This window comes from Nicotiana attenuata, unplaced genomic scaffold (assembly GCF_001879085.1).
Source record: "Nicotiana attenuata strain UT unplaced genomic scaffold, NIATTr2, whole genome shotgun sequence".
NCBI lineage: Eukaryota > Viridiplantae > Streptophyta > Magnoliopsida > Solanales > Solanaceae > Nicotiana > Nicotiana attenuata.
The window spans coordinates 92,931-107,374 of NW_017674145.1; the positions used below are offsets into that span (position 1 = coordinate 92,931).

Consider the following 14,444-nt stretch of genomic DNA (forward strand, 5'->3'; position numbering starts at 1 on the left):
CATTTTGGGAGAAAGTGCAGAAATAGCCTTTTAGGATCCCCTATTTAATAAATAGCCGAAATTTATAAAGTTTCAAATTTAGCCACCTCAGCGTCAAATTCAAATTGATGAAGCAGCAGCATGCATGAGTCCTCTAGTTTGCTAAAAATGGCTATTTTTTTAACAACAATACCAAACCTAGTGATATCCTACAAAGTGGGGTTTGGGGAGAGTAGAGTGTATACTGCCTTACCCTACCTTACGAAGGTAGAGAGGCTGTTTCCGATAGACCCCTGGCTCAAGAGGCTAATTTTTTAAATAATTTTTATAATCTGGATAAGTTCTAAATAGGAGTGCTCTAAGCGGTAATATAGTGTCATTTCTACAATCTTTTGCACATAGTTAATTGGTACAAATAGCATAATTGGATAAACCATATTTTGTAGCAACATTATTCGGTAATTTGTTTACATTAGCATATTATGCAACAAATATGGTTTTGATTGCTAGGAGTGTCAAAGTTAGCTCATAAAAATAGTTATTCATTATCAGGTCATTTCGGATATAGCTTAAGTTGGCTAATTTAAAATGGAATTTTTACATTCCTATGCAACATAGGAAACCTTATTACCCTCAATGTTTAAGGTTTGACTTAATTACACTTAGTATACCAAATTACCAATTTATACCATAGTGTATTTTAAGGGTACAATTAATGCAGGTATATCCCTCCTTAATTTAAGGTACCGTATATCCCACCCCTCCCACGTTTCTCTCTCCCAAACCCTCACCCTCACCTAACTTCGTAGTGCCCGCCTTTGTTTTCATTTTCTATCGTGTTTTTATTAGGTTCAATGCCGTATTAAATGACTTAAAACATATTTGGAAAAGGTAATTAAGATTTCATGTCGCTATAGACTGACCAATGCAATCTTTCTAAAGAACTTTTTTACATGGTTTTAGTGGGAGAAAGAAGCTCGAGCAAAACGTATTGGCTTGTGGGCGGCCAGAAATCCTGAAATGCCATGGGAATGGAGGAAGCAGAAACGTGAAAATCAACGTTCTTGAATCCAAAAGAATAATGAATGGCATACGTGTCTAATTTCTTTACGCGATCAAATAATTAGTGTAGAAGTTTTAGTTGTTTTTGATTTGTAAAAACAGAAAACAAAGCATCTACAATCAGAATGCAAATAATCTACAATTTATCTACAAAACATCTACAAACTGGGTAGATTGAATTTTAATATCCCAATTCCCATTCAATTGTAGTTTAATTTGGGATTTTCGATAAAATTGCGTTTTTTGTAGAAGTTTTAGCCGTTTTTGATTTGTGAAAACAGAAAACAAAGCATCTACAATTAGAATACAAATAATCTACAATTTATCTACAAAATATCTACAAACTGGGTACATTGAATTTTTATATCCCAATTCCCATTCAATTGTAGCATAATTGGAATTTTTGACATAATTGCATTTTTTCAGAAGATTTGTAGAAGTTTTAGCCGTTTTTTATTTGTGAAAACAAAAAATAAAGCATCTACAATCAGAATACAAATAATCTACAATTTATCTACAATTTATCTACAATTTCTGCAATATGTCTTCTTCTTCTTCTTCTTCTTCTTCGAGTTTCAATCTGAAATTCAGTCAAAACCAAGTCTAATCTTCACCAAAACCCCTCAAAATTGAGATATAAACTCCAAAACATATTTCCGATTATTTACAACAACACTCAATTCAAACAAATAATGATTTTTGAAAACCCAAATTTGAATTCAAAGCTTTCAAGCTTTTTAATGGCTGTCAATGGTGGAATTGCTGCTCTCTTTTCATTTGCTTTGTATTACTGAAATTTGCGATTGAGAAATAGAGAGAGATGTAGAGAGAATGTCGACGAACAGAGCTTTTGCAGAACTGATTTCTACAATTTGAAATTGAGCTTCTGATTTCGACGAACTGAGCTTTTGATTTGTGTCTTAAGCGAAAATATTTAAGAACAGATCTGAGCTTTTGAACAGATTTGATTTCGACGAATTGAGCTTTTGAACAGGTTTGATTTGTGGCTAAATCAATTAGAAGATTCTGTTCCTGAATTTTAGCACGCCTAATTAGGAAGATTCAGCTACTAATAATTAGTATTTAATGAATGATATAATAATTGTAGGAAAAATGTGGACAGGGCGGGTAAATTAGAAACTGTGCACATTTTTGGTAATAAAGTTTCATATATGGTATAGGAAGGAAAAAATCTCATTTAAAATCTTAGACTAATTTGAGCTACATAATGCAATGCGTTCCTTTTCCAATTTGTTGTTTTCAGAGACTACCTCTCTTGAGGGAGAAAAATCAAAAATAGCCAAATTTATAACTGGTAATTGAAAAATAGCCAATTTCAAAAGTAATCGAAATTTAGCCACTTTTTCATGTAAAGATAAAATCTATATAAACACACCCTTAAAAATTCGGAAATATTCCAGCATAATATGCTGGAGTTTGAATTTTTTGCATATGAGATTCCAGCATAATGTGTTGGAATTTCATAGTGTGTTGCAGTTCCAACATAATATGCTGAAAGTTTAAACGCAGTAGCTCCATAATCCAATATATTATGCTGGAACTTTCCCTGTGCTGGAGTTCCAACATAATATGCTGGAAGTTTATACGCATGAGTTCCATAATCCAGTATATTATGCTGGAACTTTCCCTGTGCTGGAGTTCCAACATAATATGCTGGAAGTTTATACGCATGAGCTCCATAATCCAGTATATTATGCTAGAACTTTTCGTGTTTCAGCAAAAATAGTGGCTATTTTACAATGACTTTGCAAAGGCTGGCTATTTATCGATTACCAGTCCGAAAAATGGCTATCTCGTGTTATTTTCACCTCTCTTGATAGATACAAAGGAACGACTCTAACTTGATTTGATATTGAGATGTAGTTAGTTGAGTGATTGGTTTTTAAGAATTCTTGAAAAGATATTTATTATATCACTATGGGAGAGATGAAATCGGAAAAGAAAATATGTCAAAAGTCGAACAAGTATTTGATCACAAGATTGAAGAAATATGACATGCATTGATTCATTCAAAATCCACATGTTACAAAAAGAGTAGCACTAATTATATATCCTTTTTTTTTTCTTTCTTTTTTCATATTTCGTTTCATAAACTTTCATGAGCTCAAGGAAGCAAATCCACCACCTTTCATCATTTGTCTAAATTCCTTAAAATCAACCATTCCATCACCATCCACATCCACTTTCATTATCATCCTCTTACAATCTTCTAAAGTTTTGCCTTGTTTCAACCCTAATGATCCCAAAACTGATCTCAACTCTTCCACTGTAATATATCCATCACCATTTTGATCAAACACATTAAAAGCTTCTCTCATATCTTCCTCTTCATCTTTCTCGTCCATAATAGTCTTGTACAATGTTCCAAATTCATCTATGTCTACGTATCCGTCTCCGTTTACGTCTATTTTTTCGATCATTTGTACAAGTTCTTTCTCCTCAATATGTATTCCCAAGTTTTGTAAAGAAACGCTAAGCTCCTTTTTTGTAATATTTCCATCTCCGTTACGATCAAACATTTGAAAAATTCTTTGTAGTTCTACGGAGTCCATTTCTTGGATGAGATAGAAGTAGTAATAATGAAATAAAGGAATTAAAAAGAGAATGATTTAAACCCTTGTAGGTTTTAATATAAAAGAAAAAGGATTTGGGGTTTGGTCAAGATTTATGATCTTGAATGATATAAACGAAAGAATGAAGATGGAGAAAAACAGATATGGTTTTAGGACACCCACTGATTTCGTTGAATGAATGAATTTTGTTTGAGGTTCTCTTATAAGATAGAAAAGCCTCTCAAAAAATATAGGACTCTATTTTCTTGGTTGGTATTTATGACTTTACTATCTATATAATTAAGACTAAAGGAATAAGGAGGACCTTTAAAAGGGTCTCAAAATTGGTGGATATCTGTGAAAGGATGTTATATATGTGGATCTCATGTCTGTAGACGTGAGCTGAGATGGTTGGGGGGGGGGGGGGGGGCATTAATATGGATTGGACCACTTAAAATATACTAAAAATAGTATCCAGCTAAATATAGGTTGGAGAAATTGATTGATTCAGCGATGAATTCGTTATAAGTGGCTGTTGGATAAATGGGAAGACTATGTATTGAATCTGATTTTGAGATACTCCTTGGTTTGTGGCGGATGTTTTGCAAATATTGATTGGATAGCACTTGGCAGACAGAAAGTCTCTTGCTCTCGTATCTAGAAATGTTACTATTGAATTTAAGATGACACGTGTGTTCTGATTTGCTTATGTGGCTGTGTTTGTTCACGAGAAAGTATTCTTGTCAAGTAAGTTTAGGGGGAGTGACACACTTGCACGAGTTCAGGTAATGGCTACAAGGGAAAAATCGAAAGGAAACTATACACAGCCCAGGATGGACGTAAACTCGTAAGTTATCGAATGTATGGTTCACATGTACTAACGTTATTCATGCCCAGCTGCAAAAGATAGTGATTCACATGTACTAACGTTATTCATGTCCAGCTGCAAAAGATAGTGATAGGTTTGTGTCTTGCAGTAACTCATACAAATTAAGGGGTCGTTTAGAACAAGAATAAGAGTAATAATCCCGGGATAAAATTTGAAATTAACTTTATCCCATATTTAATTTAACATATTAGCTAATCACAGAATAACTTCTACACAAATGGCAAGATTAGTTATCCCATAAAAGGTGGGATTGCTAATCTCATGGCATATTCCACCCCATGGTATATCCCACCATTGTACCAAACGACCCAGAGTGTTCACCATATACCAATAATCTTTCCAGTCTAACATGGGTTAAAGGAACAAAACCAAGAACCAAAATGACATTTGTCAACCAGGAGAGATATTATGAAATCTAGTTCATTAAATTAGTTGATATATAGGAGCAAGGGATGATAAAATTTCTATCACAGCTACTGTCAATGTCCACGGCCTTTCAATTGGCATGGAAGCCATTAATAGATTTCCAAATCTAATACAGTTAAGTTCCAGTTATTATTCATTCCATTATTGACTTGTTTGCAAGTAATGCTCTCCGACTAAAAGCACTACCATGAACTGAACTCATACCTTTTTTAAGTTATAGCCCGAATGAAGCAAAATCTATCTCTCTGGATTCTGGAGGCATTGAATTAGAACTCATAGGCAGGCTCAAACTCTTCAAATCACAAATATTTTATCTATTTCCTGAAGTCTTTTCTTCTCTGCAGATATTCTTCACATACTTAGGGGGGGGGGGGGGGGTGTACCCAACTAAACAGCAATGGACAACTGGAATTCATATCAATCTATTGACCACTGGACTGTTCCGCAACAGTTTTTGTTGGAGATAAAGAAGTATAAGAATGTAACTGTGTGTCCTCCAAGAGTACGAAACTAAAGATCTAATGCATGAGTGTACAGGAAACAAAATCGCATTGCTCTCGAAAACAAAGATATTGCCTAGAAACATGATTTGTTTTGGATAGAGTGCTTTTGCTCCAAGTATTCAGAAAAAAGAAAGTCGAATACTGAAATAGATAAGCACCAGAACAAGATCCCAAGCAAATAGGAAACTCAATGAAGAATTTGAAAGCATATTATAAGTTGCTATGCTAAAATGGTTGATGAGATGTGCCAGTACAATTCTTTCTTGCAAGCTTGTGTCATCAGATTGAGTGGATCATTGAGTTGACAAATCCACCCAAGAATCTGACCATGGTATTGCAAAAGTAGAATCAAACTTTGAGGAGGGGGTAGTGTAACCTGCAAACACAGCAGCAGACTTTTATTTGCACAAGAACAGAATCTTATAAAAGAATGGAGCTGTCACGAAGCCAGTGGTTGTTACGACTTTGGTACCAGGCTGATTTCCTACTAGAGATGGACTTCATAAACAGCGACTCTGCATATTTATATCTATCATCTACACTTGGCCATTGCTCAAACAGCCCATACCTTCAGAGAACAACTCATCTCCATCTCCTATCTTTGTATTTTGCATCGAAGAATCATTTCTCATATAAAGCTAAAAAGGGTAGCCCGGTGCATTAAAGCTCCCGCTATGTGCGGGATCCCGGGAAGGGCCGGATCACAAGGGTCTATTGTACGCAGCCTTACCCTGTATTTCTGCAAGAGGTTGTTTCTCATATAAAGCTATGCTTCTTCTTTCCTATCCGTGAGTCTCTCTCGTGAAATCTGCTCATGTAGCTTAAATTTTTGTGAAAGATTTATCCACGACAGCATTCATTTTCTGTAGAATCTTCAAGATTCTTGATCAACAATGTCACAAATTGATGGATTATCATGATATATTCTACAAAGTTGATACAAGTTTTGATGGTGTTGAATGAGACCACCACCTTGATTGGATTTTTTTGCTGAAAATCCACGAAGGATAAATTTTTCGATGGGGAAGTACAACAGAAAGCCAATGATGCTTCTATTTCTGCAGAGGGTTCTCCCCAAGAACTAGCCTCCAGAAGTTTCTCTAAGAATGGTCATGATCATGCTTCAAGACCACCAAACAAGGACAAAAGTGTGATAACAATTTGCAAGTAAAGTCGAGATCTAAGGGAAGAGAGAAGCTTCTGAATCTGCTACTTCCACCTTGACCTCAGCTTTCAATATTTACAAATCTTTACCACCTTTTTTTCTATGGTTGGTGGTCTTGAACAAGGATGATGGCCATTCTTAGACTAGAAAAGCTTCTTGAGCTCGCTCTTGGGGAGAACCCTTTGCAGCAGCATCACTGGCTTCTGTTGTACTCCCCTCTCATCAAGAAATTTATCCTTTGTGAATTTTCAAACAAAAAATATTCCAATCAAGATGCATCCATTCAACACCATCAAAAGTCATATCAACTTTGTAGAATATATCACGATAATTCATCAGTTTGTGACAGTATTGGTCAAGATTCTTCAATATTCAACAGATATAGAAAGTTGTCGAAGATAAATCTTTCATTTGAAAATTGAAGCTACATAAACGGATTTTCACGAAACTGAGGGTTTCGGTTTCTTTTTAGTGGGCGTTTTGAGACAGTGAAAAGAGAGGAGTGAAGGAGGATTAGGATCCAGGAAAGTTTCCCGATCAGTGAAGTGTTTTTCCAGTGATCCCTTGCTCTTCATAGAGGCTTTATAGAAGCCTCTTCGAGGGTGGGGTTGAGTGGTTTCATAGCTGGAACCGGTAATATAGCCGTTATGAAGCAAGATTTTTACAACTCCGAGAGGATTTCATGGGATTTAGCACTAAATGCTGATTTCATATGAATTTGTTAAATCCATGGCAATTTTGTCTTATTGCTATTCGAGAGAATCCAGAGATTGGATTAGAGCCATTAGATTCAGAACTTTATTGAGCCATTAGATCACGGGAGAAACTCTACTTTATTGAGGCACAAACGTAACAACCAAGAACTCGACTGGAAGATCATCAAATTAATATTGGTAATAATGGAACTTGAAGGTCTTACAGTTACTTCTTGACAAGATTTTGATCAGACTAACACAATTTTTCTGGGGAGATGTACTGATGTACATCCCAACAGAAGTCCAAAAACATTTGACTGATAATCCCTAACCCCTATGATATTCGCTAGGGACTATATTGAGCTCAATGTTATCACCTCATTCTTTACGCATCAATCACTACTAAAGAACTTTAGGTGAATCATTAATGAACACTAAAAGGTGAAACTTTTGAGTCTCTCTTTTCTTTTGAGAAAAGGTAAGTATGCTGGAACCTTTCTGGCTTCTGTAATTGAATTTGCTAGTTCAAGATTTTCTCTCAAGCGTATGCGGAAATTACAATTGCAGGCAACAGACTTTGTTGTACACTTTAAGTTCTTGACCTAGTTTCTTGATGAACTATAAAGTTTATGTACTTCCAGGTAAGTCTGAGTGCCTTTCAGAGGTGGCACAATGAAAAGGAGGCTGGTAATAAGAAGCATTTCAAAGGTAGATAGACATAAGTACAAGCAAAAAAGGACTTGGGAGGAGATGCCAATATTCATTAAAGAGAGAATTATGCAATGACATATGGCTAAATGAGCACGTACTATGGTAATAGACAATGAATAGAGGATAGATTATAAATAGTTATAGGCACATCCAGCAGCACAACTATGCCTTAATCACTAACTAATTGGCATCAGCTATATGAATCTTGTATATCCATTCCGCTCTATCAAACCAATTTCATTCTTCTACCAGTAAATTAACTTATCCTCATATTAGAGAAAACTCATACAGGAAATGGGAAAGTATTCGTTTAAAACGAACAGAAGTCGTCAACTTTCAGAGTGTTTTAGAAATTGCCAATCAAGTGCCATACGTTCCACATATTATCAACTCAAAGCACTAAAATTTCCAGTTCATAAACCAAGAAAGATATTCATGCATTCATTTAAAATGAACAAAGTTCTCAACTTTCAGACAATTTCGACAGAAATCTGCCTTTCAATGTCCTTAAGTTCCACATATTGTTAATTCATACCACTAAAATTCCAGTTGCATTCATATAACAGAACAAAGTTGTCAACTTTCAGACAATTCTGGCACAAATTGCCTCTCAAGTGTCATAAGGTTCCAAAATTATTAATTCAAAGCACTAAATTTCCAGTTCAAAGACAGCATTCGTTTAAAAAAGAACAAAGTTGACAAGTTTCAGACAATTTTGACAGAAATTGCCTATCAAGTCCACAAGTTCCACATAATATTAACTCAAACCAATAAAATTCCAGTTCATAGACTTCGAAAAGTATTTATTTTCACCTTTTATGGAATATCCCATGGCTTAGCCTCAGGAATTGCCACAACCATTCCTTGAAGCTCTTGTGAGAGTACCACCTGACAACCGAGCCTCGAATGCTTGTTCAAAACCCTAGCCCTAGAATTCCTCTTGAGAACATACTGTTCATCATAGGAAGCTTCTGGAAGCTTCTCGAGCCATTCCTGAGCAATGTGCACCTCACACTCGGAAGAGCACGCGTCGATATCTTCAAGGCGATGAGAATCCGGATCAATTAACCCGTGATTTGTTAGGGCTTTGAGGAGTGTTTGACCCGAGAGTCCGATAATCTCACGTTTATGGCCGTCCGGGTCAACGGCGAAGAGCTTAACGATCCGATCGGCGACTTTGGCGGAACCGGAGCGGGATGGAGATGAGGATGCGGTGGCGGAAGATCGAGCGATTGTAGCTCTGAAGGAGGAAGAAATTGAAGGGTTTCGAGCGATTCGTGAAGCGAATCTCTGCAGATTAGCGATAGCCATTTTTCGAAGTAGGCAAATGGAGACTTCAGGGAAAATGAGTGATTTTGAGTAGAACGAAGGAGGTGGAGAAAATGTCAAAAATAATCAAATCCCTCATGTTTGAGGTAGGTTTAAAATAGCCTATTTAAATATATTTTTGAGCACTTTTGGTCCTTAAAATTTATCAAAACTCAATATTTTTTATTTCCATCCAATATTTAACAAACTCCGACTGTTAATTAACCGTGAAAAAGGAAATATTGGCTACAGCCATATGTTGGATTAGTAAAAAGGAGGTTGTTTGGATTGGGTGATTAACATTCTCTTTACGGGGAATATAATACTTTAAGGTTTAAATATTACATGACTTGGTAATATATTACTCTATCTGTCTCAATTTAAGGTTAAATGTTATGTGACGATACTATTTCAAGAGTAAAAAAATTATTATTTGATCGTAATTTATTCATATGCCTTTTAAGTATTTCGAATTATTAATTATCGTGACTTATAGTACTTTTTACGTAATTTACAAATATCTAAATCTTATTTCGAGAAACTTAAAAACTTTGTGTCTAAATACTCGGTCAAAATTAAGAAATTTGAATCTGAAAAAATGACTTAAATTGGGACGCAGGGAGTACTACTTTGTTACTAAACTTATCAGCATACTAGTGAATCACCCGCGCTTCTCGCGGATTATTAGAAATTTACGAATGCCAAAATTTATGAATTTTCTTTTATCTTCAAATTCAAATATTTCAAGTTTTAACCAATTATATTATCCACACTTAAATTTATACATTTTTCATAATTTTCCATTCACTTAGAGTTTTTAGTCTTCCAAAAATACTTGATTTTTGTATAATCTATATAAGTGAAGCAATACTTTTATTTTTCTTAAAAGAAATTAAATAAGGAAAAGAATTTCAAGAAAAACCTTTTCTGTACATATGTTTAACAAATTTAAGACATGATTAGTTCCTTGTACATTTATTATGTGCATATAAATATCTTATTATATGAGTCTGTTATGTAATTTTCGTCTTTTATTTCCATTTTTTTCCTTTTTTAACCATTTTATTTGTAACTTTTCCTTTTTCCCCTTCCCCTCTTTCTTACTTCTCTAACGGTTTTCTTTCTTTAAAAAATGTTGAATCGCTTTTTTTTTTTCTTCAACTTTCTAATAATAACTGTAGACAATAAATTTGCGTCGAGAAAATAAAATCAAGACCGAAAAATATAGCAACAATCGTAGTATTTTATTTCGAATATTTGAGTGTTACAATCTCTATGAATCCTCTGATTCTTCTTTCCAATTGTAAATAAATTCAAGGGTCTTTGAGCTTGATCTTGAATCTATGTTTGTCGCCACGAACGATGATCTTGAATCCAACTGGCACGAACTTTGATTTGAACTCGCACTCCTTGAACCTTGATTTGTTCTTCGTTCTTGGTCTTGAACTTGATTTGTTCTTCGTTCTTGAGCTTGAACTTGATTTGTTCTTCGTTCTTGAGCTTGGACTTGATTTGTTGAACTTGAACTTGATTGCTAGAAGCTTGAAACTTGTGGAGGAATTTGCAGCGTTTGATCCACGAGCTCTTTCTTGCTTCTTGTTATAACTTCTGGTGTCTTTTCTGAGTTATGAAGACCCCTATTTATAGTTGTGGAAAGGAAGAGTTATGATACGAACAAACTCTTTCGGACCAATCAAATTGAAGTGTGACATGGACGCATTTGATTGGCCAGAACATGTCACTTGCACAGATGGCACGATTTCATTGGCCTTTTAGTGTGACTTGGCATGCCTTGTCATTGTGCCACGTGGCATGATCCTATTGGTTCTTCCGTTTGACTTGGCGTGCCATGTCATTTAACACGTGACACCAAACTGGGCCTCTAGGAAGATGGCAAATTGGGCTTAATGAAGTGGGCTCATTACCTTTAGCCCAATTAAATGAGCTAGCCCAATAATATTGGTCTTATATAATTAACCCAATTATATAAATATTAGCCCAAAATATTTATTTGGACTAATATATCTAAAATATAATCCAAATTATTTATTGAATTTGAAATCAATAAATTTTATATGCCTACAAATGCCCCCTACTTCAAGACTCGTCAATATTTTTAACTTTTAAAGACTAGGCTTGAAGTATTAGCTCGGGTTTATTTCATTCGAGGAAGATACTTTTTTTTAAAAAATATTGCATTCACATTGGAGTAAGACAATTATGTCTTCTTTGATCTCCCAGCAAAGTAACATGCCTCTTTTCCCCGTAAGCCTAAGTTACGATTCACCTAAACTTGTATGAGACTTTATTTGATCTTTGGATAGCTATGACATAAGAAGTCACTTAAGCTAGCTCCCGTAGATTAGCTGTAACCATCGAAGGAGTCAGCTAGGATATCTTTCCTTACTTTACTAAAATTATAACACTGCAAACGTCCCTTTTTCAATTTGCATGTAATTAGGAAATGTTCGCCGCCTTGAGTACAAAATCCTTTTATAATGCAAATTGGAACAGCTATCCCACATCAAAAGTTACTCGTTTAAGTTGTCTCTGCCATGCCTATATAACCCCGTATGCTCGTATTTGTTAGCATCAATTTGCAGTATTTGCAAGCCACTTGAGTCTAGTTTTGTAGACTCGGAAGCATTAACGTGAAGGTAATTTCTTCTTCTTTTCTTGTGCTTTTCTTGTTTTGTTGTCTTTTTTTTTGTAGTTCAAGCGAGATCCACGCATGAAGGAGGCGCTCTTAGGGTGTGAGGGGACGGGTACTCACCCCTGCCCAAATATCGGAGGGATTACTTTCATGGCCCGATTCTTGGAGAGATTACTCTCAATGTGGCCCAATTCTTGGAGAGATTACTCTCAAAATGACCCGATTCTTGGAGAGATTACTCTCAAAATGGCCCGACTACCGGAGAGATTACTCTCATTGTGGCCCAATTCTTGGAGAGATTACTCTCAAAATGGCCTGATTCTTGGAGAGATTACTCTCAATGTGGCCCAATTCTTGGAGAGATTACTCTCAAAATGGCTCGACTACCGGAGAGATTACTCTCATTGTGGCCCAATTCTTCGAGAGATTACTCTCAAAATGGCCCGATTCTTGGAGAGATTACTCTCAATGTGGCCCAATTCATGGAGAGATTACTCTCAAAATGGCCCGATTCTTGGAGAGATTACTCTCAATGTGGCCCAATTCTTGGAGAGATTACTCTCAAAATGGCTCGACTACCGGAGAGATTACTCTCAAAACGATCCGACTTTCGGCAAGGCCAACTTAAGGTGCAAAGGGACTCATATGTCCACCTTAAGATTGGAAAGTTATAGTTCCTTTTAAGGACAAACCCGCGAAGAGGCCAACTTAAGGTGCAAAGGGACTCATATGTCCACCTTAAGATTGGAAAGTGATAAAGCTTCAACTCGAAGACGACATCGACTTGAACACTTGGAAAACTTTGAAGATTTGGCGGACTTTGCAGACTTCAACTCGAAGATTCGGAGGGCCTAAATATTTCAACTTGAAGATCGGCGAATTTGAAGACTTCAACTTGAAGACCGACGGACTTGAAGACTTCAACTTTGAGACTTGGAGGGCCTAAATATTTCAACTTGAAGATCAGCGGATTTGAAGACTTCAACCTGAAGACCGACGGACTTGAAGACTTCAACTTTGAGACTTGGAGGGCCTAAATATTTCAACTTGAAGATCAGCGAATTTGAAGACTTCAACTTGAAGACCGACGTGGTTAAAGATTTCAACTTGGGGACTTCAACTTGAATACACTTGAAGACTTCAACTTGGAGACTTCGAGGGCTTAAATATTTCAGCTTCTCTTTTGCTTTACATTGTTCGACTTTTATCTTAGTCGCATAATTTTCAGCTTTACGTGCTTGTAACAAATGATTCATATCTTGTCGTGGGAGAGTCCAAATAATGAACCATTTGATGACATTCAATATCTAAAAGATATCTAATACTCAGAATCAAAAACCTTCAGAATCGCGCTGGATAATATTTTGAAACCAACTTTCGATTTCACCATGTTGAAAATTTCAAATTTTGCGCAGTCTCACCAAAAAATTCATATCTCGGTGTAGAAATATCGAAATTGCAAACTGTTTGATTTCAAGAAAACCAGACTTCAAGATCTAGAACATATCCAAAATTCTCGATCAAACAACTTCAGAATCGTCCCAGATAATATTTTGAAATCAACTTTATATTGCACCACGCTATCAATTCCAGATTTACGCAGTCTCACCAAAAAATTCATATCTCGGTGTNTTCTCTTTTGTCAGTTTTTTTTGTAGGTCACGCGAGAAAGATATGTTCTTGTTCAACGAGATGATCCATGCATGAAGAAGACAATCTTGGGGTGTGAGGGGATGAGTACTCATCCTTGCCCGACTATCGGAGAGATTACTCTCAATGTGGCTCGACTATCGGAGAGATTACTCTCAAAATGGCCCAACTATCGGAGAGATTACTCTCAATGTGGCCCGACTATCAGAGAGATTACTCTCAAAACGGCCCGACTATCGGAGAGATTACTCTCAATGTGGCCTGACTATCGGAGAGATTACTCTCAATGTGGCTCGACTATCAGCGAGGCCAACTTAAGGTGCAAAGGGACTCATATGTCCACCTTAAGATTGGAAAGTTATAGTTCCTTTTAAGGACAAACCCGCGAAGAGGCCAACTTAAGGTGCAAAGGGACTTATATGTCCACTTTAAGATTGGAAGACTTATATGTCCACAGAATGTGGCTTGACTATCGGAGAGATTACTCTCAAAACGGCCCGACCATCGGAGAGATTACTCTCAATGTGGCCTGACTATCGGAGAGATTACTCTTAAAACGGCCCGACTATCGAAGAGATTACTCTCAATGTGGCCTGACTATCGGAGAGATTACTCTCAAAATGGACCGACTATCGGAGAGATTATCTCAATGTGGCCTGACTATCGGAGAGATTACTCTCAAAACGACCCAACTTTCGGCAAGGCCAACTTAAGGTGCAAAGGGACTCATATATCCACCTTAAGATTGGAAAGTTATAGCTCCTTTTAAGGACAAACCCGCGAAGAGGCCAACTTAAGGTGCAAAGGGACTCATATGTCCACCTTAAGAC

The 14,444-nt window shown here is 36.3% G+C and overlaps 2 protein-coding genes across 2 annotated transcripts; both read right to left on the reverse strand.

Annotated features, from left to right (window-relative positions):
* Nucleotides 1-3,029: 3,029 nt before the first annotated feature.
* On the reverse strand, nucleotides 3,030-3,939 carry LOC109218081 (calmodulin-like protein 3). The gene has a single exon (XM_019382402.1). The coding sequence runs from the start codon at nucleotides 3,612-3,614 to the stop codon at nucleotides 3,159-3,161; it is 456 nt and encodes a 151-aa protein (XP_019237947.1). The 5' UTR covers nucleotides 3,615-3,939; the 3' UTR covers nucleotides 3,030-3,158.
* A 1,522-nt stretch (nucleotides 3,940-5,461) lies between these two features.
* On the reverse strand, nucleotides 5,462-9,395 carry LOC109218082 (2Fe-2S ferredoxin-like). The gene is made up of 2 exons (XM_019382403.1): nucleotides 8,817-9,395; nucleotides 5,462-5,808 (listed from the first exon to the last, which is right to left on the reverse strand). Exon 1 carries the CDS (start codon nucleotides 9,312-9,314, stop codon nucleotides 8,820-8,822), a length of 495 nt encoding a protein of 164 aa, XP_019237948.1. The 5' UTR covers nucleotides 9,315-9,395; the 3' UTR covers nucleotides 5,462-5,808; nucleotides 8,817-8,819.
* Nucleotides 9,396-14,444: the final 5,049 nt, after the last annotated feature.